This window comes from Amyelois transitella, chromosome 2 (genome assembly GCF_032362555.1).
Source record: "Amyelois transitella isolate CPQ chromosome 2, ilAmyTran1.1, whole genome shotgun sequence".
Lineage (NCBI taxonomy): Eukaryota > Metazoa > Arthropoda > Insecta > Lepidoptera > Pyralidae > Amyelois > Amyelois transitella.
In genome coordinates this window covers 5,004,902-5,031,428 of record NC_083505.1, presented here as the reverse complement: position 1 = coordinate 5,031,428, position 26,527 = coordinate 5,004,902, and the positions used below count along the sequence as shown (strand labels likewise).

At 33.4% G+C, this 26,527-nt stretch overlaps 1 protein-coding gene across 3 annotated transcripts; it reads right to left on the bottom strand.

Annotated features, from left to right (window-relative positions):
• Positions 1-42: 42 nt before the first annotated feature.
• On the bottom strand, positions 43-25,734 carry LOC106143155 (long-chain fatty acid transport protein 4). 3 transcript variants are annotated; one of them, XM_013345170.2, is made up of 15 exons: positions 25,559-25,734; positions 14,952-15,054; positions 9,354-9,524; positions 6,211-6,455; positions 5,821-5,971; positions 4,633-4,870; positions 4,131-4,380; positions 3,663-3,864; positions 3,192-3,302; positions 2,980-3,061; positions 2,723-2,853; positions 2,314-2,464; positions 1,965-2,122; positions 1,487-1,640; positions 43-1,134 (listed from the first exon to the last, which is right to left on the bottom strand). In XM_013345170.2, the coding sequence occupies exons 3-15, from the start codon at positions 9,411-9,413 to the stop codon at positions 977-979; spliced, it is 2,091 nt and encodes a 696-aa protein (XP_013200624.1). In that variant the 5' UTR covers positions 9,414-9,524; positions 14,952-15,054; positions 25,559-25,734; the 3' UTR covers positions 43-976. The 3 variants fall into 3 exon arrangements, with proteins under 3 accessions (XP_013200624.1, XP_013200625.1, XP_013200626.1); XM_013345171.2 differs by lacking the exon at positions 14,952-15,054; XM_013345172.2 differs by lacking the exons at positions 9,354-9,524; positions 14,952-15,054; positions 25,559-25,734 and adding an exon at positions 8,298-8,412.
• Between the last annotated feature and the right edge of the window lie 793 nt (positions 25,735-26,527).

The following is a 26,527-nucleotide window of genomic DNA, read 5'->3' as shown; positions in this document are numbered from 1 at the left end:
GATTGTCAAGGTTATTTTATTATAAACCATTTAAAAAATAGATATTGCACAGTGTAATAATATAATTTCAAACTATCTATAAATAAAAAATGCATTAAGTACAAAAATAATTACTAAACTTTTTAAAATAAAACTTTTTAAATGCCTATAAATATATTTTACAACTGACGTGATTACATATTAAACTACCTACTTATATACAAATAAGAAATAATAGTTGAATTGGTTAAATTTATACGAAAAATTACGTTATTAAAAATACTTAGACACCTTACGCTCATTTTAGTAGGTAGGTGGCAAGTATGGTAAGGAATGGTACAATGTGAATCTTTAGGACTTTTTCACAGGTTCTAGAGGAGTAGGTACCTACTCTATAATAATAAGACACGCAAAATAGCAGACATTAAACCATTAGATACACATTAATTGGTGATGTCTGAAGATAATTTTGTGATTATCCGGCACCATGTGTTATTATTATTTATTGACTTTTAATAATAATCGAACTCAAATTTTACCAATAATTATCATATTTCATGATGATTAATGTATTTACAATATTTTACAGGATGTTGCATAAAACAATAGTACCTAGGAAATGCGTCTACCAAAGACAATATAATACTCGTATATAAACAGCAGGCGATCACGCTTACACTATTTATACGCCTCTTTACACGTTTTTACTTTAAATGTCATTTTACTTTATATGTGGTTATGTTTAACTTTGTACAATACATACATACATACATATGGTCACGTCTATATCCCTTGCGGGGTAGACAGAGCCAAGAGTCTTGAAAAGACACACTTTGTACAATAGGTATCAAAATTTCTACAATTGTAGTTAAACTACCCACCGAATTTTATTAACTACATATTAATTATCACATCTGAAATTTCAACATTCATAATTGTAATAAATTACCAACTTATCATAAATCCCCATTTACGCCTATACCTAACTAAATTAAAATCACAGTCTAATTTGTCCAGACACAAGTTTGTCGTACACCTCTTGGTCTAAAGGAACGTATTTGTTAAGCTTGGGGTCGAAATAGAACAGCTTGTCTTTGACTACCGCTGGGTTAAACCCTTCTTTGACTAGGTCCACCTTCCTCATCTTGAATGTTCCTGGAAGAAGCAAAAATGATATTAAAAGTGTATTGACATCGATTAAACAAGAGTAGGTACTAATCTAATGATAAAAATCCAATTTCATGTGATTTGCATCAAATAAAAAAAATAGCAGTTATTTCATATCATCGTACCTACAAGTCTGAACTTCGTGGAACATAAATCTTGAAATACGGCTGCATCAATACACTATATCTGTTTTCCTTTTTATTCATTTGAATATGTTTTTTATTAACCAATTAATAAATACATATTATACAATTAATAATACACTAGATTATTATTCCGATTTCAGGAATTTCATTTCGAGGAAGTGGTTAAAAAAAGTCCGCATCTCCAAAAAACTTACCAGTCATATCCACGCTCGTCATAACCCTGATGAAGATGGGTCTGGCGTACTTAGGCAGATCCTTCGCCATATCCTTGGCCAATTTATCCAGGTCTAACGTCTCTGTAGGGTCTACGATGCCACACATGCCAGCACGACCTTCGGTGTCTGGCACCTGGAAAGCAGTATTATTAATTTAGTGTCTCTACATTCATGTTTATTATCGTCTTGAAATTCGTCCCAGTTTCTAGACCGTCGGAGCCTCAGTGCCCCTTGGCCATTACTGTACTTTAATATCAGAATAAGGATTTTAGTTTTTATTTCTGTTAAACCACACCACTATCTAGTAGGATAAGTAGGTACCTGTGCGGTGGATAAAACCTGATGAAAAAAGAACTGAGAAAGTTGAACAAAATTTTGTGTCAGCTAATGGTCATATTAATTCCCTGTTATAAACCTTTTTGATCATGCCGCTTTATTTGTCAATACGTGAGCTTACCTCAACGCCATAGACAACAGCATCTCTCTGATCAATGAACTTGGAGATGGCGGATTCCACCTCTGTGGTGCTGACGTTCTCCCCGCGCCAGCGGAACGTGTCTCCGGTGCGGTCGCGGAAGTACAGGTAGCCCAGCTCGTCCGCCACCAGGATGTCGCCTGGGGAAAGAAAAGCCATTGATGTTTATCAGGTGAAATCTAATAGCCTCTTAGATTCCGCCCAATAAAATAAGCATAGTCGCCGTATGAAGCAGTAGTATTATCGAAGCCATGTTATTAAGGTATTCCAATTCTATATAGCCGAGCAGGTTAATAAAAGAAATCAAAACAAGGTTAACGTGTCAACTAACCTGATATAAATGCAGAGTCTCCGAATTCAAAAACGTCTCGAACAATCTTCTTTTCTGACGCCGACTTGTCTACATAGCCAAGGTAAGCTCGAGACGGTAAATTCGGGTTGATCTTGCCAATGAACACTCCTGGCTCGTTTGGTTTCGCCAACTGTAAATGGCAACATTTTCTGTAGGTTTTTTGTCACCTTGTGAGTTTGAGATTGTGGAAAACAATTTTTTTCCATTTCTGTTTTTAAATAACATTACAATCAATACTTTGTTTGTGCCATACTTATCTATCATCTCACGTTTCTATTGATGCAAGCTTGTTGCTATTTATGGTATGTATATACATAAGTATATTTGTCTTGGCTTACTTTCCCAAGAAAGTTCGTCGAGATTACCAATAAATGTTTGAGTGAATTACCTGACACAGTCCTTTAGAGTTCCTTATGGGCTCTCCTGTATCTTGGTCCACCTTGAGGATGGCGATGGGGTACACGCCGGGAATGATCCGGGACACGAAACCTATCGCTCCAGTCTTGTTGTTCACGTTCACTGCGAAATTGTAATGAATCATTGGGAGAGAGAAATAGGAATGATATTATTGTACTTCCGCGTCAGTGTTTCAGGTTTCAAACAACTGAACTAATACCAGTTTTGTTTGTTGATGAAGGAACTTACCTATGTTAGCATTGCCTTCTGTAGCTCCATAGAATTCGCTGACTCTCTTTATGTTAAACCTTTTCACGAAATCTGTCCAGATCTGTAATAACAAATAAAATATTTGTATGATACACAGCCAATGCAATTCGAGATAGTATATAGTATAGATAGTAATCAGGGGGCCCAATGTTGGTATATTTTAAAATCTTAGGTGTAACAAAGGTACTCACAGCAGGTCTCATCCCGTTGCCATAGACCACCCGAACTTTATGCTGCTTGTCAATGGGAGACGGTGGCGTTGCCAAGATGTAGCGACACATCTCGCCGATGTAATGAGCTGCCTGAAATTTTGAGTTTCGAAATCGTTTTACTAATATAAAATCTTATTATGTACAATCGTATTATAGTTCTTTTGTTTTATAAAAGTTTTATTCCAGTTAGGGTGCACTGTTTCCGGATTTTTTAACTTTAGGATTCACTAAGAGTGGGAATCAACAACCCAACAGTTCTTTAATTTTTTCTAAGGGGTTGTTCGATGTATCGTGTCACTTACATCCGACCTCAGATATTTTCTGGCTCAGAGAATGTTAATTGCCTCTCAAGATGCTAATAATTGAAGAAATGCGCTTAGCTCAACTAACGGGGATAGTACGATAAAATTGTAACGAACAATAAAAAAATTGAGAATCTCAAAAACATACCGTCGCTTTGTATTTGATGCAGTCCTTGAAGTAAGCCGACGCAGAGAACTTGGCTTTGATAACGACGGTGCATCCAAAGATGAATGCCTGTCCTATACTGATGCAGCCTCCCGCAGAGTGATACAGAGGCATAGGACAGTAAATTATATCTGACTTCTTCAAACCACCCAGATGGAACACACCGGATGCCATGAATACCATTCTGTAATAGAAAACGGACTTTACAAACGGATGAGGAGAGACTAGTTAACTAGATAGTAATCATAACCAACTATAGTTAACCTTGTGGTTCTGCTTGCTTTTCTAGACTTGACTAGTTTGGATATGTAACTAACTAAGTATATTATTTAGCTAAGAACAAACTAAGTTAACAAATCAGAATAGTTTCTATGAAAAACGACTACATTTTCCAGTTTACAGAGAGAGCAGAAGTGCGCTTAGGTGGTCACCTAAATAGACTAGGCATACCTTGAAGACGATATAACTGCAGCTTTTGGTAGCCCAGTAGTGCCAGATGTGTAAATATAAAGGAGCTTGGAGTTGAAACCACCTCCTTCAGATAAAGACCAGGGCGCAGGCGGCGTCGTCTCCAGTAAGGAGGTAAAGTCATCTGGAGAGTCTACCACTTTGACTGAATCAGCTGACGTGTTTTGTGGGCGACGTGTGTATTTGTACAATTTTATTGAAGGATCGAGCTCTTTTGATATTTCTTGGAATGCTGCAATTGACAAAAAATCACAATTAAGCCTTATGTAGGCAGAAGTTCTTATATCTTGGCTGTGATTCTTTTTATCTTTGGATGGTCAATGTGTTTAATCCTTAGGTATCAGATAATTGAAACTCCATGAAATAGATTCCATTATTATTTTGAATTCTAATACCATCACTTTATCAATAAACAAAAGTAACTTCATTCTCAGCCTTCGGAATATGTAGTTGTAAAACCAAAAGTACCCTTCAGTTGTCTTACCAGATTCAAATTCAGAGCCGTAGATAACGCAGGTGCAGTGGGCAATATTGATAGAGTGCAGCAAAGTGTTGCCAGTTTGATTGGTGTTGATAAGAGGCGCTACACCGCCGATACGGGCGATTCCCAGCCAAGTGGCCGGCAGTTCGGGACAGTTGTTCATCATCACGGCCACCACTTCTTCCTTCTTTACGCCCTGCTTCTTGAGCACAGCGGACACGCGGAGACTGAACTCTTCCACCTGAAGTTAATAAAACAGGTTCTGTTGTTATTAAACTTATAAGTTTGTTGTGACTTCTGTATAAATCAATAAATAAAGATTAAATAGAGAGAAATAAAGATAAAGAAGCAAGTGCATTGAACGATTTTAAAATCTTGTTTAACGTAACGTATCATAGTTGTTCACCAAAAGTGAACTTTTGGAAATTTACAAGAGTAAACTCAACCAAAAGCTACAAATATTATATAATTAAGTTAAGTTCTTTAACTTTTTTTTCAAAGAATTTTAATATTGAGATGAAGAACAAATTGAAGAAAACACTCATTATGTATCATAGTAATATTAAAACTATGTAATCTTGGTGGATTGAGAAAAGTACCTAGTGTAAATTAGGTAAACCACAGTTAACAGTTTCAAAACACTAATTGCAATATAAAGAGATATCTGGAGAGTTTTTGTAGTACCTTATAAACTGACTGTTTATTACTAAGACGTGATAACAGTTTTATAAGTTAGTCTGTTACTTGCTATTATTATTTGTGACGTGTTTTTTTTAACAGAGAAATGCACTTCCATATAGACATTGAGTTGAGTTTCTGACGCATTAGCAATATACCGAATACATCATTCTTTTGTCGAAAAAAAAATATGTAAGTAAGTAAGGTGTGTATTTTCTGTTTGAACTTTGGATAGATTTGTTTAAATTTCAAATTATCCATGAATGAGTGTATTCCTACTAAAAACTTGTACAATTTAACCTATGTTTGAGTTCATTATCATTGTGTCTGGGCCAAACATTCATCCTGTGTGTGTTAATTGTTCTTTGGAGAAAAAAGAATTTGTCAAGACTATGCATGTCATAAAACTAAGTAGGTATAAGTGTGCAGAAGGCAGTGACGATATTCTCGTCAAACCAATATATGTGTGTGTGTATAATTGATTGAGGAAATAAAACTTTTTGCGATGCTTACCTTTTCAAAAGACCATGATTCCTCTTCAAACAAGAAACATGGTTTTTTGGGATGTTTCTTCACATGTTGATGGAAAATGTCTGGCATTGACCAGTTCTTCTTGTTCAGAGACCGTGTTAACAACAATATTCTTATGTAGCAGTAGAGAGCCCTGAAAAACAATGTTCAACTAATTATTATTAATTACTCAAATGATTTTTCTTTCATTTAAAAAATCTTGTTGATTAACATATTGTAACATGTACTTGGATAATAATTTGAGTTAAACTAAGTTTTGCTTTGATGTAGGTTTAACATGATATTAAAACATTAAAATCACAAAAAGATAAGCACCGGTGGTCTAAAAAAAAATTGATTCATAAAGTATTCAATAAAGGGCAATTCACATACTTGAAATCCCTGGGAGCAGTCAAGATAGCGACGTATATCCATCTATAGAAGAATATGATGATGTAGACGGCGACAAGAATGGCCAGGACCTGCAGGCTGGTCTGCCAGCTGTCGTAGACCCAAGCCACAGCGCACGCCGCCGCAAGCACACCCAACGCAATGATCATCACGATGATTTTCCCCCACGATGTTGAAGACTCGTCGTCAACTCTTGCCCCCCTCTCTACGTCTTTGCTTGATTTGTCCTGGCAAGAATGAATTTATAATGAACAAATTGAAGAGCGAACTTGCCAAGCATCGACCGACATTTTACATGTTTACCAATCAAGAAAAGTGGCAAGTATGATTATTTTTATTGTCTTACAACTAATCAATATGAAATCTGATTATATAAACGTTGATAATTATCTTATCTGGTGTCTTATCTCATATTGAGTAGTAATATTATTCAAAAATTATCTTCATTTGGAATTTGCTATACCTTTTGGGATTTGACTAGATTTGCATGGACATTGTAGCATATTCAAATATCTTGTTTTATATGTATAATTATGAGTAAAGGTTACCTACTCCTTAAATAAAAAAAGAATTAGTTTAATCGTCACTACGTGATAGATCCGCAACGCAATCCGATTATTACATTACTCGATAAGATAAAAAGTTAAGTAACTTATAAATATTTGCGTGCGTTAAATCTCATAGATTGTTGTACTCGTTGGTGGTTAATTTGTAGATCTGATATTGATATTGTGCCGTGTGGTTCCCGGCACCAATATAAAAAAGAATAGGACCACTCCATCTCTTTCCCATGGATGTCATCAAAAAGCGAGTAAGGGATAGGCTTATTAATCTTATTATGTACTTGGGATTCTTTTAGGCGATAGGCTAGCAACCTGTCACTACTTGAATCTCAATTCTATAGTAAAGCCTAACAGCTGAAGGTGACTATCAGTCTTTCAAGACTGCCGGCTCTGTCTACCCCAGAAGACGTGTTTGAATGAATGAATTTGATTAACAAGTAAAGATTGTGTTGTTAAAGGAGAGTCATATCTGTTCAATTACTTTAAACTTACATAATACGTACTTTACGTAATTCAGTAGTTTGGCGGTGCCACTTGCGGTTTTAGTACATTCAAGCTTCAAATCATATTCTACAAAAATAAACTATTCGCATCGGCACATTTTAAGTGTATACAACAACCTAAATGGGTACATTTGTTTTCTACTTTTCACCTTCATTTGCTGTGTAATACCTGATGTCTCATTTCTCATTCTCCTGACATTAATACAGATTATATCCTAACTTGTCTGAAGAGGAACTCGGGGTATGCCTTTTGACCATGATCCGAAACTGGTTAAGTTTATCTCTTAGGTATTCTCTTAGGTAGGTAACTTTTAGGTACGTCCAAAGATGACTTTTGAGCATTGGAATCTAAATTAACCACAATACATAGACGTGTTGTTGAAATCTCAAATTTGCCTCGTAATCTGCAGATTCATGTCGTTGTGTCAAGTCGAGACGAATAAGAAGAAACCTTCAACTATGACGACTCTTTATAAAAAGTAGAAGGGCGCAAAACAAAAAAATACATGAAAAATAATGTCTTTAAAAGTTCATTTACCTAATTCAAGTTGGTAAAACAATTCTTATTTCTGTGAATATGTTTATTATCTACATTAAGTTATAATTAGATGTTAAAAGATTTTAATAAGGATAAAAAGTAGTGTCTTATAATAAAAAAAAACACATCACGGCATCGGCCTTGAACCCGTGACCTAAACCTATATATTGTATGGTCTGCGTTCTAATTAGTGACAAACGAATAGAATACACACTCACGTTTATAGATTCACTAAAAATAGAGCACAGTTTTAAATTGTTTGGAATTATGTACAGACCTATTCGATTTCCTTATCGACGACAGCCGTATTACCTAAATAAACAACAATGTAGGTATTTTAAGTGATTAAAACGACCCACACGTGGTATGTATGGCTTCTATCAATACAACAGACAAAACAAATAATAAATCTAGAACCTTTTACTTCAATTAAGTACTAACTAAAATTAGTAGAGCGTTACTTACAGACAATTAATAAAATGTTTATAAAACACTGCGATAAAACGGTCTGGCGTGTTATCTTTGCGGCTGTAAACACCGAACTAAATGGTACCCATCATATAGCGATCGTCAAAATAAATTAAGCGCGTAACGCAGACGCTGGCTTTAAAACTTATTGTAAAGACTTCAGACATTGTTAATTAATATAGGTTTATACTTCAGAATGTTCCATCACAATTCTATTATCAGGAAAAATGTTTGCAAGTTACCATAAATTTTAATAAATTAAGAAACAGCGTGATAAGGGAATGTTGAGATGTGAAAGAAGATGTAGTAACAGGAATAGAAAAGGGTATGCATAGATGGCTTGGTCATGTGGAGAAGATGAATGACAGCAGGTTGATCTAGCAAATATACAAGGGCAGTGTGAATGGAAAGATAGGATCAGGAAGGCCTAGACGTACGTACCATGATCAAATTTAGTACGTCCTGGCGAAAGGGTACCTACTACAAGAGTACCTACCCGAAACCGCCGAGCTTACATGAAGAGATTAATGGATATAGAGGGATGTAGTCCCTGCCTACCCCTTCGGAATAGAGGCGTGATCTTATGTATGTACCATATGTAGGTATCATTGACAATTTTGATGTAATAGTTTTATTTCTATGGATATAAAAAGAGACTTAATTTTAACAAAATACAATATAATAAATCATTAATTTATTAATTGTAACTCAATTCTATCATTAAGCCAAACAGCTGAACTTGACCTATGGGTCTTTTTGAGTCTGTTGGCTCTGTCTACCCCGCAAGGGATATAGATGAGATTATATGTATGTATGTATTAATTTAAGTTCTTTCATACCTTATTCTATTGAACGTTCCCAATTTTATAGCAATTTATCGTGCATCGGAATTTTAACCAATTCGTTAAATAATTTAGGGAAAAATTCTTAATAGTGATTTATGTACAAAAAATTGTAACATCAAAAATGTTGAAACACTGTACTGTTCTCATAAGTACAAAATAAAAAATATAGGTATGTACTAAAAGTAGAAGTTACTTCTTAATTATTTACCTTGTTATTTGCTTCAGTCTTGTTCATATTGTTGTCAACAGTCACTTCGTAGTTCGACATTATATTGAACCGTTCAATAAACAATTTATCTAATCGTTTAAACTTTAAAGAATTAATTTTATTCCTCTCCTATCTTCATCATCCTTGCACAGTCGTGTGTATCGTTACGATCTGAAACAATATTAATAAGAACATTAAAATAATTTTGATTTTTGAAGTACCTAATTTACTAATAGTCATATCATTAACAACATTAACTATATTGACTATTATTACCACCGTCGTAAAATACGTAGGTCGATTTTTACAGAGTTATCAAGAGATTCTTTTAACGATAGGTTCATAAATACTTAGCTGTGATTTCTATGCCAAAAAAAGATAAGTGACTGAAATATTGTTTTGCGATCGGAAAATTATAGAGGTAATTATACGAGGCAATAGACTTAGGACTGAGGATGCCAAAGACAGAAAATCTTCGAAAAACGAGTTGATTGATGCAAATTCTAAGCACGAATTTGTTCTCTTTATAAATCCATAGGACTCCGCAATACAATGCTATCAAAAATAAAATATTCGGCCAACCATTTGTCGGCCCCCTAAAAAGGGGTAAAAGTGGAACGGCAATCAAGGGATACTACCTTATCAGATTTTGTACAGAGTCAGGAAAAGGTTGTAGTGGGATAGTGCACAAGGAATTTTTAGAATCCGGTTTTCATATAAATAAGTACGTGAACAGCAGGAAATAAATTACGATTTACACAACAATCAAGTAGGGCTAAGGCATGCGACATTTTGGATTGATATTCAGTAAGTATACATAAATGTTAATCACCTTACGCTTGAACCCAATGGAACCTTTCAAAATTTCAAGGTCAACAGCCTCAATGAAAGCAAAATCGATGTATTTGCGTATTTGGGCACGACAGCCCCATTAGCAGAGGGTCGAAACGAGACAAAAGGTGCCACGCAAGTACTTAGAAATACTTCATATTTATGAAGGAAATCCATGAAATGAAAGCAAAAGTCAACGGCCTTTGGACAGTATTACGTCGGCAATAATGATGGCTGTACCTACTGTATTCTTGGCGTAATGTCATGCTCTCTGTTATACTCTTATGAGGTAACGGCCATTAGGTATACCTACCTATTCAGATTTTTATCAACAAATTATTTTCATTTTAGTTTGTAGCAAATTAACTCAATCACTAGGACAGATTTTGACCAAATTTGACACCGAGTTGGACTTAATGTTTTGCCCGACTCTCTTTTTTCCCTAAAGCTAATTTTATTTGCACGGTACCTACTTTCGTCCTAGGTAAAAGTTAGGTTCAACAACATGACATGCACAGATTATTTCATAATCTAAAGATTAACTTTGGTATCGAGTATTCTTGCTATGCATTATTTTAATGTTGATAAGAAAATGAGCGATGTAATGAGTTTGCATAATATGCCAAATTACGAAATGTAACCGAGAGACATTAGTAGAATACCATTTTTTTTTTTTTAAACAGTAAATATTACACAGTTTGAGTTAGCCTCGAAGCGTAACATTCTTGACGTTAAACTTTAAAAATTTCCTTGTCTTTATAGGTATCTACATTTATTACGATCAGCTTTAAATGGAATTAAATAAATATGCAAAATTAATGCGAAACTGCAACAAGCGTCAATTTCCTGCAACTTAACCTTTTTCCGATACTAATGACGTCACTTGCGGCCACGGCCATTGGGCTTTCCCAACTTTTGCTCACGTGTAGACTTTGCCTTATGAATTTTTCCGTTTGCAAAACATTTGTACCCTAAACTGAACAAGGACAAGACAAGTCGTTCAATATTTAAATTTATTTCCTGTCAAACAATAGTGTGTGTTCGTCGACGTGTTCTGTTCATATTTCATTTCTACTTTTGAACAAGTTCAAGTACCTACTCATACTCGTACCTACGTACATATTATATATTAATTCTGAAACCAATACTTTAGAAGGCTATTGAAAAATTTTGATAAGGCGCGCTTATGTCATATGACCAAAAAAGTTCATATAACGTTGGTAATAACCTCACTATTCAACGAGAGATGCATAACCCAAAACTTATCATGCTCTGACCAAATGTACACAATATCTTACGTCCAAGGCGATATAAAAATAAAACCTTAAAAATTAAGATGATGAATGTACTAGAGGGAGCCAGAGGAACCCTATTTTGACATCACTTCCAGAGTTACAATTGCAAGACAGTGGAAAAGCACCGCTCTCGCTTCGCCTTCACCGTCTTTTGTTCCACGTTCGTTGTAATGGCACCTTTCTTCATTCTTGAGTACTGCTACAAACATGAAATTTGAACTTCTTTTTTACAGTGACGAAGGCATTTATTCACTTAGTTTTTTATGAGTTTCTTACTATCCGAACTTGACATTCCTAATTCCGACGATAGCAAAAGACTATAACTAGTTAACATCACCTCAACAAATTACGATGTACTTTAGTACCTACATAAAAAATACAAATATTTGTTACCTCAGGAATCTGCAACCGCTATTAAGTAGCTTTTATTTCTGTAAACAAAGTATTCTCATGTGTACTTCATTGCCTATATAAATAGTGGATATATGACAATAAAAAATCCTGAATATGGCTGTTTGTTTTCTACGTTGAAAAAATACTTGACAATAGTTTAAAAGAAACAAGATGGATGAAGTGTGCTCGTCAATTTGTGTTTATGTCCATGATCACAACATCTGCTGTAGGTACTACTGTACGCGAACGAAGCACAGACAAAAGCTAATTAACAATACACTTTTCCTTAGTTACAGAAAATATTATGCAATACTTTACCAGACAAGACGTCATACTCTACACAAATTTAATCTATAAAAGATTTGAATACCGATCTAATATTTATCTGACAAAAAGTCCCGGCGAGCCAGTTTTGGATTTAGATTCTTTACAAGGAGTCGTCGGCTGTTTGCACAATTAGTTTGTCAGTCTCTGGACGTGATTCAATATTATTTGCCTTAGTTTTGTGTGTTTGTCTGTGTTGAAATAAGTAAAATAGTGTTTTTTTTTTGGGATTATGTACCTTTAACCAAATTAATCTATACTATAAGCTTCAATGCAGAACATAATTACCTAATGAATGACATAATATCTCATGATTCCTACACGAACCCATAAAATATGAAGGCAATATCAAAGACAATTATGCGATTTAATGACATGACAGATAACTTTATTAGGTATTCCTATTGTTCTTTAGTCGTTTATATTAGAAAACAGTGTAGATATAGTTTACCTGAAATCCATTATCAATGAAAGAAGTGTGTGCTATATACAAGATCTAAGATGCCATTAAACTGATTTACAAGCACGCATAACGACGTTGATATCTCAGGCTTTCATGCCATCAAACGAGAAAGTAAAGTAAAGATTACAATATGATAAGTGAAAGCTTAAGCTGTAGTAGCACATCTCTTAAAAAACTTTTTAGCATTCCAATACTTTTGTACCACATTGATATAAAATAAAATTCAAGTAATCAAATTTCTCGGGAATTTCATGTTACATAATAATATTTGGTAGACAACGTTTAAAACTAAGCGTTCTAGAATTAAGTAGTACAAATGTCTCCAGGCGTGAAAATTTTATGTAACTATTTACTTAGTATTTGTTAGTACATGAAATCTAATCACATAATCGTGATTTAATAGTTAGAGGTGACTCCAGAGTATAGGAAGACTCGTGGCCTTTATAATTACAAAAAAATATTTGAGCAAACAAATGTTTGTAACGTGTTAGTGCTATAGTGTTTATTAACCAAGCATTATTAAGTGTCATCAAATACGCAAATAGCACTTTATAAATATGTTTTCCGATTAATTCGTAATAAAGTGACAAACCGTAGATCAAGTGGCCTCACACACAAACATTGATTTTGCAGGTAAGGAAACATTCAGCCTATTAGCTTTTCTCTTGTGAATTAATCGAATGTGTCATGTTTAACATAAAATATTGAGAATAAAAAAATAAACCATGCAAATTACCTAAAATCAGTATAGTTATAATTGCAGGCTTTTAATGACATACAGAAAGGTACTTACATTAATCTGTAAAAGTAAGGCACGAGCATTAATATAGGATTACATTATTCCGATTTTTATAGGTACAATAATTTTTGCCATACATTAAGTTCAGTTCACTAATTGCCTTTTCTTTCAATGGGTACATAAAAGTAGAGCTACTTGATCATTAAAAAGCAAAAGATAAAATATTTCAATAAGAACATTAAATATTCGTACATATACAAAATCACGCCTTTTTCCCGGAAAGGTAGGCAGAGGCTACAACTTTCCATCTGCCAACCTCTCCATACTTCTTTCGCTTCATCCACATTCCCTACTCTCTTCATGCAAGCTTGGCGGTTTCGGGTAAATTGTCAAAATCCCGATAAAGCATCTTTTTTTCCTTGGAACAAGGCGCAAGCAATAGGATATTTCGATATGAATTTATGCTATTTCTTGTTTACAAAGGAAAATTTCAGTTTAATCTATTTCTGGTCTCTAGATGTTTTTAACGTTGGTAAGTCCGATAATTTGGTATGCGCACCGCATTTTCCGTGTCAAAGACTTTGTAGTAACGGCTTTGTCATTTCGATGAAACGGTACTCATACAATAAATATTTTTTATTGTAAAATATCACTACTGGGAAAATAAAACAAAGAAATTTTTAATTTTTTGAGCGGCATGACCAAGTAATTTTTTTTTTAAGTATTTCTGTTATTTACTGAGATAGAAATTTGTTTTATTAAGTGTTCATTCTACTTTTACAGTTTTACAAGAATTTATACGCGGCTCCGTCCGCGTGAAAAGTATCTCTTTCTTCTTTCTCTAGACTCCACATTAAAGTATGTACCTTTGTAAAATTTAATGGAGATCGATTCAAGGATATTATTAGTAATACAGCACTTAATTAACACTTTCACTCGAAGTTCGTTCATAAAACTTTCTATAAATTGTTAATATGGTGTGAATTTTGATCGCCCTATAAGCTTTATTGCACCATCGTTTAAAACGTGGAAGAGTAAATTAATAATTAATTTTGAGCTATTTTTAGATAATACGTGATACCTAAATAGTGGCAACAGAATCTTCCAGTGCGGCACGACAAACTTTTTCAGCATTTAAAATATCACTTATGTGCATTGCTATTATGAAACATTTATTTTAAAAATTCATACAACGATAATTGAACTCCTGAGAAACAGCAACATTTTAATTGTTAGTGTTATTTATGAAGCGTTATTGAAAAGACTTAAACGAGCTAAAATATTTGACATTTCTGAGAAAAAATCACAAAAATGTGTGATAGTAATATTAGATTAAGGTTTCTGTTATTTAAGAGAGTGCTTTGTAAATAGGAACATCTAAAATTCCCACAACAAGTGCGATGGTTGTAAATTTTTTAACTTTACAGATTTATTTTTGATTAAATAAAGAAAACATGGTGTTACCTTGTTGTTTGTGCGCAAAAATTATTTTGACTACTTTTTACTGAAGTAAGTACTTTTTACTCAATATATTACCGGCGACATAGACTTACCCAATCCAAGGACGTGGTCAAAAGCGGACCTCGGGCTCCACCGCAGAAAGGTTAGGAGTCAGGACGCAACGCTACCGGGACTAACACGAGGATGATGGTGATTCTATCAACAACAAGAAATGGGGTGACCTTATTTTGTTCTGCTGGATAACTGAAGAATTATGGGTTTAACCTACACTATCGTTAATCATATCACTCACTGAATCTATCATTTCCTGGCTTATGAAGAATGGTTTCGAATGATTTTGGTCACAGTCTGTTAAAACCGATAGTAGGTAGTTTATAATAAATTGTATCAGAATTTTACCTATTTTCTGAACGCATATCATGTAATTGCTTTCAAAATGATCTACTTATTAGGTAAAAAAGTTTTTTGTAAAGGAAAATAATTTAAGTGCTTCTAATTAAGGTGGTCGCGTAAATTTCTGTCTTAAATAGAACCACGCAATCTCTTCATTGAAGTTATAAGGTTGCGATGTCCCTTACCAAAATCTATCCAATCAAAATCTGTAACAGACACGTTTTATTGATATTTAGTTTATATTTTTAATTACAATACAATATCATCATTTCCAATGCCACAACAACACGATCGTAAAATTTTACAATACAGGAACTCTAATAAAAGTAAAATTGATTGACGCTGTTTTGTTCACCGCATTGTTTGTACCGTGAAATACACAAGATTTATTCAAATTAACACCTCAGTGTCATACCGGTGTGACGAAAGGGTGATGTAGTCTGTGGTAAGTATAAACATACATAAAATAACGCCTCTTTCCAGGCGATATCTTCCTACTTGGCAAAATACTTACATACTTATCCCAATTCTTAGAGTTAAAACTATAATCTATTCGGATTATAGTTTAAACTCTTACCGCATAGGCATAAACATTATTTTCCTGTTTGTCAGAAGTTAATTTTACCCAACATTTTTATTCATTGTTTTTTAATGAGGAATAACAATGGTTATTATTTAGAGGAAATGCAAAAACTACATACCTAATTAGAAATTGGTATTCATCGGCGTTAGCTATTGATTATTGGCAGTCACCAGTCACAGACTAAGTAACTTATTTATGACTAACTTTAAAAAAATGTACTCTTGGTCCGTTTGTTTAGCTTAGAATATCTCAACATGTTTGCTTTTGTTTCATGGTTGTACTAGCTTTCGTTCGCGGCCCACGTGAAGTGTACTCCACAATATTTATGCAATATTGAAAAGGGTTCGAATCCCGGCCAGGGCATGATGAGAAACGAACTTTCTCTAATTATCCTGGGTCTTGGATGTTTATTTATATAAGTTTTAATTGTGAATTAATATAAAATATAGTATCGTTGAGTTAGTATCTCGTTACACAAGTTTCGATCTTATTTCGAGGCTAACTCAATCTGTGTACTGTGTACTATGTGTCCAAAAAAAAATTAAAATTTTCACCCCATCGTCGTCAAAAATAAATAATTAGCCATTTCGTAATATATGGCATCTGTCTCCAGTAATGACTGGGAATCTAGTTCCTAAAGAAATTACAGCAACAATATCGGCTTTTTAAAAAAGTACACTTTGTGCATTGTCAAAACTACATAGGTCTTAGAGAAAGTGAAAGTAAGTTATTGCAAATCTTAACGATTGAACCGAGTAAATGTGGTAAAAGACAACATTGTCATGACATTCATAAACCTGAGAAACAGTAATGTTATAGACATTTACGCTAAATATAAACATAATTTTGCCGATTTATATAAGTTGGCATTGCCCCAATAATTTATTGATTAGATATTATTGACTAACATTCATACGTCACTGACATTGAAGCGACTATTATCTTCAATCATTCTACTCGTATCGCCAAATTTTTTCATTTAATTGATTCTCTGTAATCATTGCTTTTTTTAATACTTCAATACATCTATTCTATAAAACAATAGGTAATAATAATATGGTAGATCTGTTTGTACACGTTAAAACTCTAGAAGGATCTTTCTTAAGGTCCTTCCTGTTAGTAGGATGAAATTTTTTTGTAATTTCAGTTTTCCTAAAGAACAGCTGATGTAGTATCATGAAAGATATACTCTTTTCCGGGAACGAAGTAACGGGCAATTTTAGTTATAAAAATAAATAAAGATAAAATAAGTTTGTAAAGGTAATCCTCTGAAGTGCAATGTGACTAATTGACCATCAATTCGTCTTCAATCCGTGACTTACTGATGTAAGAGAAAGCGAAAGTGATGTACAGTCGCCATCGCTATAGATGAATAATGACGTATGTATGAGTATAGTTTGCCATCCGTCAACATGGCACAAACTGTGCAATAGGTTGCGTAAAGTCGCGTCCGCAGCCATACTATTATTTACTTTGTACTCTACTCAACTATTCAAAATAAATAATATTACCATGCAATTACCCTTGTACTCTATCATCTTACACACATCACTACATATTATAAAGTCCCCCTATTTTCTTTGTATTTATGCGCAATTCGGAAAGGTGTGTTCCTGAAATCTTGAAAAGAAGGTTTTCTTAGAAAGGTTTGTATCTAAAAATGCTATCCGTGCAAAGCCGAGGCGGGTTGCTAGTAACAATAAAAACCCAATTTGCTATGGTTTTTGTCACCGATTATAGAAAACATGTAAGTAACTCAGTATTCGAAATTTGATTTATTTATATAGCTGCCTCAGCAACAAGTTGCTGTTTACACGTGTTTTAAATTTTACTAGTAGTTTGAGAGTGTGACAATTTATTTTACTTATCAATATTTTTCGTTACAAAAGTAAATTATGATTATAATTCTCAATAAATTGATGTTTATTCCTCAAGTAACTTTGTAGACGTAGGTAACCAAACAATAGACGCAGGCTACACGATTGTCATTATATGTAATCAGCTAATTATTTCTATGAATTTAATTATACCTAAGTAAATATAACACGCAGTATAGCATGCAAACGTAATTTTCAATTTCAAATATGTATAAAAAAGTAATGACGTATAAACTTATCCCAACTATTTATTATAATTGCGGATGTAGATAAGTAAAATTGATATAATTCGTTTTCACCCCAAACGGCTATCAGTTTGATTACAGCGCATTTCACATAAACTAAATACAAGCATAGTTTAACTATTTTAGTTTTGTATTAAAAACGGAAATGATTTATCTTTTCCGGTGACTAAATAGGCTAGATTCATACTTTGATGATCTATACCCAAACAAAGCCACTGGCACCGGCTACTAACTTGTAATTATCTACTTATTATATGTAGGTAATTATTTTACTTGTTTACTAAAAATTACCTACTCTTTAGTATAGTGGACCAGTTTCTTATTGCGGTGGAACACTTTTCTTTTTGCTCACTGTACTAACAATTAAATGCAAGTAATCGCGAGCGCTTCTAAAAAAATTTACAAATAGTTTATAAACAAATTTGAGTTAGGGTTTGGTCAGTATTTATCGCTGTACGATAATTAAATAATCAATCAAAGATACAATTTGTACTATAATTCGGCTTATCTTTTCGTAAGAGCAACGTTCAGGCCTTTCGCCTTGTAGATATGTAGATATAGAGTATATAGACAGTGGTAAACATAAACAAAATTATTTAATAACATATCTTTCTGTCATTCTTTATTTCGAAAGTCGTTTATTTGACATTGTTTCAATATTCAATAATAATATAATTGTACTCATTGCTTTGACAAAACATATACTAGTTACTTATTGAAGTAACAGGGTAATGATAAAGCACCTTAGTTTAATTAGGTTACGAAAGGGCAGTTCCGTAATCCATTGTCTAGGTTCGTTTATTTATAGTCTAGAATTGTTTAATTGCATACGCAATCAATCAGTTTACCTCAGCTATGAAAGCTGCCTCAGCAACAAGTTGCTGTTTACACGTGTTTTAAATTTTACTAGTAGTTTGAGAGTGTGACAATTTATTTTACTTATCAATATTTTTCGTTACAAAAGTAAATTATGATTATAATTCTCAATAAATTGATGTTTATTCCTCAAGTAACTTTGTAGACGTAGGTAACCAAACAATAGACGCAGGCTACACGATTGTCATTATATGTAATCAGCTAATTATTTCTATGAATTTAATTATACCTAAGTAAATATAACACGCAGTATAGCATGCAAACGTAATTTTCAATTTCAAATATGTATAAAAAAGTAATGACGTATAAACTTATCCCAACTATTTATTATAATTGCGGATGTAGATAAGTAAAATTGATATAATTCGTTTTCACCCCAAACGGCTATCAGTTTGATTACAGCGCATTTCACATAAACTAAATACAAGCATAGTTTAACTATTTTAGTTTTGTATTAAAAACGGAAATGATTTATCTTTTCCGGTGACTAAATAGGCTAGATTCATACTTTGATGATCTATACCCAAACAAAGCCACTGGCACCGGCTACTAACTTGTAATTATCTACTTATTATATGTAGGTAATTATTTTACTTGTTTACTAAAAATTACCTACTCTTTAGTATAGTGGACCAGTTTCTTATTGCGGTGGAACACTTTTCTTTTTGCTCACTGTACTAACAATTAAATGCAAGTAATCGCGAGCGCTTCTAAAAAAATTTACAAATAGTTTATAAACAAATTTGAGTTAGGGTTTGGTCAGTATTTATCGCTGTACGATAATTAAATAATCAATCAAAGATACAATTTGTACTATAATTCGGCTTATCTTTTCGTAAGAGCAACGTTCAGGCCTTTCGCCTTGTAGATATGTAGATATAGAGTATATAGACAGTGGTAAACATAAACAAAATTATTTAATAACATATCTTTCTGTCATTCTTTATTTCGAAAGTCGTTTATTTGACATTGTTTCAATATTCAATAATAATATAATTGTACTCATTGCTTTGACAAAACATATACTAGTTACTTATTGAAGTAACAGGGTAATGATAAAGCACCTTAGTTTAATTAGGTTACGAAAGGGCAGTTCCGTAATCCATTGTCTAGGTTCGTTTATTTATAGTCTAGAATTGTTTAATTGCATACGCAATCAATCAGTTTACCTCAGCTATGAAAGAATACAGAGCCGAAGCCGAAGCCGAAGCAACCGAGCTATCTATAGAAGGAATTACTGATGTTTCCTTTTGAACGGAAAATTCATGCAAATTTTTGCATCATCAAGGGATTCATCAAATAATTTTTCACAGAATAACAAAAGAAGTAAGAGATAGTTGACCTGATCGAAGATCAACCCCTTCACCTATAGTGCAAAGGCAGGACTGAACACGACTTAAGTACCTACCACCCATTGCGTTAAACAGGCCGACAATCATATTTTAGTTAAAATACAACTCTAACTACTTACTCAGTGCTATCTGAGTGAGGCTTTACGTCTTATAATAGTTTTCAGCTTATTGACAACTAGCTGTTGCCCGCAACTTCATCCGCTTTAAATCAGTATAAATAACTTAATATGTTAATCCAATGTCTTCTCAGCAATATTTCTACAAAGTGTCATGAAAATCTGCTCAATAGATTTTGCATGAAAGAGTAATAAACACACACACATCCATTCGCATTAATAAATAATTAAATAATATTTCATTATTTATTATTTTATACACATTACACATATATTTATACCTACATTATTAATAGAAAATTTAATTAAAATGAACTCAAATTGAAACTAAAGCTAAAACTATATTTCTTTACTATCAGGATTATGTATTCATTATTTGGATTTACTAAAATATGTATCATGCATGGCAAAGTTTCTATTTAATCTGTTGGAAAAACGTGATTCTGTACTAGATATAGATGTCACACGACGTTAACATTGGTGTACAATTATGGCAGATTTAATGTGGGTCTATCACTCTGCCGTTCTACTTGTCATTGTCTTTGCAGCCTTGACAATAGTGCGGTTTCATCATTGGTTCCTATAATAAGACCACTATATATGATGCGTTTATGTCGTGAGGGTGATTTCTTTAGAAATAAGTACAATTTATTAGTATCGACTCTTAAGTTTAACATTTCTACATGTTTTCTGTGCACATAAATACTAGCTGGATTATTTATGGAAGTTTATTTAAGACAGACGAAGTTCTGTCACTTAGTCTTCGAACTGAACGTGGGCCTTCGGTCATTCTGACACTGTTGGCTCTGTCCTACCTTAAGGATTAAAAAGTAATATCGGTCCTATTTATTGTTTGTTTGTTTATAATATCTTTATTGCACAGAAATGTACACAGTAACCACAAATATTATATTAAATCATTTGCAATGGGGGACTTACCCCATGACTGGTTGACTGGAAGAGATCCCTTTCTCTTCCAGTCAACCGGCAAACAATAAAGGAACTAAATAAAGCGCAAGTTATAAATATATCTGAGCAGTGTAAGTACATATTTTGTTTATTTTTACACTTCAAACTTAAAATTACCTAGTACCTAAGTTGTATATACTTAGTAACTTTTGCCTGGGATTTCTTTTTCTTAGCAAATTAAGATATACTGAGCAGCTTTGCGTTGAATGACCTTTCTTTTTTATATTGTTTTTTATTTTTGAATTTTTTATGCTTCTCATGGTAGGTACCTACAACTTTAATTCCAACCATATCTTGTTTCCATTGTATGCAAAACAAGCGAGAGTTTATATATTTTTTAAATTACTTTGAGAGCAGCATTTATGAAATGTAGGTATTAAGTTTATTATATAGGTAATCCATGTTTTTAACAGAAGTAAATATCTTTCTTCAAATATCGATTAATATGGACGATATAAATGCGCTTCATCGATAAGTTTTCAAGCTAATTATTTTACCTAATTTTATACAATTAAGTATTTACTTTCAAGATTTCTGTAAATTTGTGATATTTTTATCAACGTTAATTTGAATGCTTGCTTGATTTATTAACCGATTTTAAAAAAAGGAGGAGGTTCTCAATACTACCGACCTTTTTTTAGTCCATTTGGTCCTCAAAGAAGGGAAGCGAAGTCAATAAGACCCCTGATATATAAAAGTAGACACTGACTAACATATCACCCGCTGTTTTTTGGAAATGTAACATGGAGGTTCCTTGTGAAGCCTAGAGGAGCACTAAGAGAGGATTTCTCGAAATACCCTCAGGAACGGGTGCATATAGGTACTTTTATAAAGGCACGTGAAGAATATTACCAACCAACACACTTTCTAATTCAATATGTTAAATTATTTAACATACAACTATGATGTGAGGCGCACAAGAACGTGGTTCAAAAGATCACCAGGAAACATTATTGTTGACATCAACATTTACCTACCATTAATTTGATGAGTTACCTTAAAGTAAGAGAAAAAATATGTACCTACGTAACTAAAAAGATTGTCCTAATTACTCTGCTCGTTTCGGTTTTTCTAATGTTCTGGTTTATGCTGAATGAATTAGATTGCTGCTTTAATGATGGTGTCAAGTCCAAGTGAGATCATTGCGTTTCGTCCAAAGGTAAAACCTAATTAAACATCAGACTTTCGCTCGGGTCTTTAATTTTTTTTTTATTAAACTTTTTTAAATTATCAAAATCCCCGGTTTTTCAGTATATTTGTTGCAAACAAACACCCTTATAAATATAATACATAAATTCATTTAATTTCGAAGAAGTAGGCAGAGAATCTATGTTTTCACTAGCCAAACCACATGATTCTTAAAATCTTATTTACTTCATCCACTTTCGAATATTTTCAGTCAAGCCAAGCGTCGCCACCTAATCTTCGACCACAAAAGTAGCAAATATTCCATGTTATCTTGAAATGTACTTTACCTACTACAGAAAAGATTAAAAGCAAAAACAACCTTGTGTGGTCTAAGGAATATTTTTGAGATATGTAATTATAATTAATTCAAATCCCTATGTATCGATTAGATAATAATAAAAAACCTCTGTAATATGATAACTAATTTCGATAAAGCATTACAGAGGTTCATATAGATACATAATATCTCATTTATTACAAACGTTTTTAGCAAATCTATCATGCCTACATGATAAAAAAATAACAAAATAACTATTCATTATGTTTTATATCAAAAAGAGATTATACTATACAATTTGACGGCCTCTGTGGCGCAGCGGTAGTGCGCTTGTATGTGATACCGGAGGTCCCGGGTTCGAATCCCGGTCAGGGCATGATGAGAAAAGAACTTTTTCTGATTGGCCTGGGTCTTGGATGTTTATCTATATAAGTATTTATTATAAAATATAGTATCGTTGAGTTAGTATCTCGTAACACAAGTCTCGAACTTACTTCGAGGCTAAATCAATCAGTGTAATTTGTCCCGTATATATTTATTTATTTATTTATTTATTTATACTTATGTCTAAATTCTTTATTAGGTATATCAAATGGTAAAAATAAACAATGTTTTTATTCTTGGTTTAATCACACTATTTATTTTTTATCAATCTGTCTTAGTACATAAGCATCAACAACAGAATATGTTTAGAGATTTTCACGACTAAACCCTTAACATTTTTATGAAATATAAGGAGATCTGAACAATATCCATTAAATCCAATAGGAGTCCAAGGAGAAGAAGTTGTCCTGAAAACGGTGTTCGCGTACCAATACGAAATCAGACTTTACCCCAGAAAAGTACAGCACAATAACACCGTACCTAAACCACGACCGAGGTAAGATTTCGGGTTATGCTAGTTATAATTCGTTTTTTGGACTTTTTGGCGGGAACTCAAACGTCATGTTGCTTGTGCTGTAAAATTTTTCCCAAACGTGTGTTTGATCGATCATCAATGATTTATAAATGGATTTCTAATTTTTAGATGTTCATGACTAAATATGAGTGACTTTTGATGTTGTCCCAAAAAGTCCCGGAAAAGGGCGAAGTGTTACAAAAATTTTACTCGACTATTTCTTTGCATACCTACATGGGCGCATAAAAAGTTTGATTGCCACATTTGCCACATTGAAGAAAAGAAAAATATAACATCGTCTTTTAATATGTATTATTTGAAAATTCGGCAACTTATTGCGTTTTTCGGTTTTAGCAATCCTTTCTTCTTTCAAAATTCGGCAAAATTTTTGCGTATGTAATCCATTAAAAAAAATTATGCACGTTTTAATATCTATCTGTAAAGGAATTGCACACGTTCACGTTCCTATGTCTTTTAGGATGAGGAATATGTACACTGATATCGAATCAGAGTATCTAAACAATAGGTATTTTGTAAGTATTCCTGTGCAACTGAACCTGACCACCACCACTCTTTTTGAGACTGTTTGCTCGGTCTATCCTGTCAGGGATAAAGACGTAATAAATTATATAGATAGATAGTCTTCTGTCTCAAAATCACATTACAATTGACATCAGTAATTTCTTAATGGTACACATTTGTTAGCGATAAAAGTTTAGATACATACAATCACGCCTTTTTTCTGGAGGGGTACCTAAACAGAAACTACTATCTCTCTCTATACCTACATAAACAGTTAACATATTGTATAAACCTTAAAAGTTTACATTTTCGTGATCGTTTTCATAATAAAGTAACATGTAAAGTAGGTACTTTACACATCTTGTATTGTTATAGCACGAACATCATATCATAACTATGCCAATGCTGAATCTCGGTGCAATATCTTGCACCAATATACGTAACAATGTATCGAAGGTGATAATGAATATATGAAAAACTACTCTTTACTTCTGTTCTCTTCGATGGATAAATTGCTTTCTTACTACGAGTAATATTACACATGCAAAAATCTTCCTGCATTTTTGTCGCTTTCACGGCTATATCACTAGACCGATTTTGATAAAATTTTTAATGTTAAGTTTGATATGCGAGATCAAACACACCAAGTAAGTACTGTTCTTCTGGAAATCCCATGAGAACGATAAAAAGGAATTTTAGTTTAACACCTGCAAAGCTACTCTGGAAGGACCTAACTAGACCTATCGAGACGACAAAGATAGACCATGATGTAAGTAAAAAGTAGAACACTGACTGATTTTTCATAGTGGTCTAGGGATTCACTAAGAAAGGATTAATCCAGCGGGAAGGAAAATAACAGGAGGTAGGTAAAAAAGTAATGGAAAAGAAAGATGGATATATAGATATCATATCTTTGTATGGAATTTGCGTATGTCATGTCCCTACCTAGGTAAGTAAGTTTTCATGTTATGTACCTAACAGCTAAATGGATTTGCACTTTACATTGCCAAATATTATCGTATTAAATATTATGCCATATTTTATGCAAATGCAAACTTAAAATGCTTAAGTACTTACGTAGGTACTTTGATTGACAAGTTTAAGCTTACTATTCTTCGGAATATAGATCAAGAGAAAAAAAATACATTTTCTGTGATAGAGTTCTAAGTTTGTGGGCGTATGGTTTCACCATCAGATTTTGGTGCTACCGGCGTAGCAGAATAGAATCATTCCGTGTGTGTCCGTGTGTCTCAGTCGCAAGAGGCGAAGGCTTTGTTTTTGTATAAAATAAAATCCATCTTCGAATTTTGTAAGTGTTTATAAAACAATAACCATTGTTACCCACGGATTGATAGCGGTATAAGTAGGTAAGTTCATAAGCAAAACGTGATACAATAACTTACCAGTGGCCAGCAGTATAATCCCAATTGAAAAAAAAAACGCCGCGTTCGAAATTCGAATTGTATATTTTTTTATTATTTTCGCAATTTGCTGCGTTTTATTTCCACCGCACCGGCAGCGCACGGGCGTGCTAGCGACTCTGTGAGCGTCAAACCACCAACGAACGGATGCGTGCCGGTGGGGTACTAGCTTAGTGATTGCTGGCTAAGTACTTGATAAAATCATCGTGGGAGATAGAAACACCGCTGAACACATATACGCTATTGACTGAGTTGCCAATAAAACGTCTTCAGAAGCGTTCGACACGTGCTAGAAAGTCTAATCTCACATAATGATTGATGATAGTTTAGTACCTATAGCTTTTTGTTATCACATTGTGTCCATTGTAATTACTTTCTTAGGTATGCGAAAGGTTGAAAATCTAGCACGAAAATCATATTATTATTATTCTTGCTAGATTTTAAACAGTTAAAAAAATTAAAGGGAATTTATCATTTTTTTATTGAATTCATTCATTTTTCTTAGTCATAGTACTAATGACGCATTTATCCCTTACCGTGTAGGTAGACAAAGCTAACTACATATCTAGGACAGATTGGAAGGTCACGTTCAACTTTGCTGCTATGAAATTGGGATTCAAATTTAACCTACTTAGTAACAGTTTGCTAACCCATTGTAGGTAACGATGTAAAAGTAGAATTCCAAGTTTATAACCCTTCCTCTTGATTGCCTTTTAAATCTGCACGGACAGAGAAACAGCTAGCATAGGTATACTATGTATTTTCCTTCACCAGACTTATATGAATGTTCGCCTATTTCCTTACGCGCCTTTTATGAAATCCATGGGAAAGAGATTTATTGGTCCTATTTTATAGCGCCGAGAACTAATTAATTTATGTACTACCTATAAACATTACCCGACGTATTGTACTAGCTAGGTAACTTAATTCAGTTATGTACGTACCTACAAA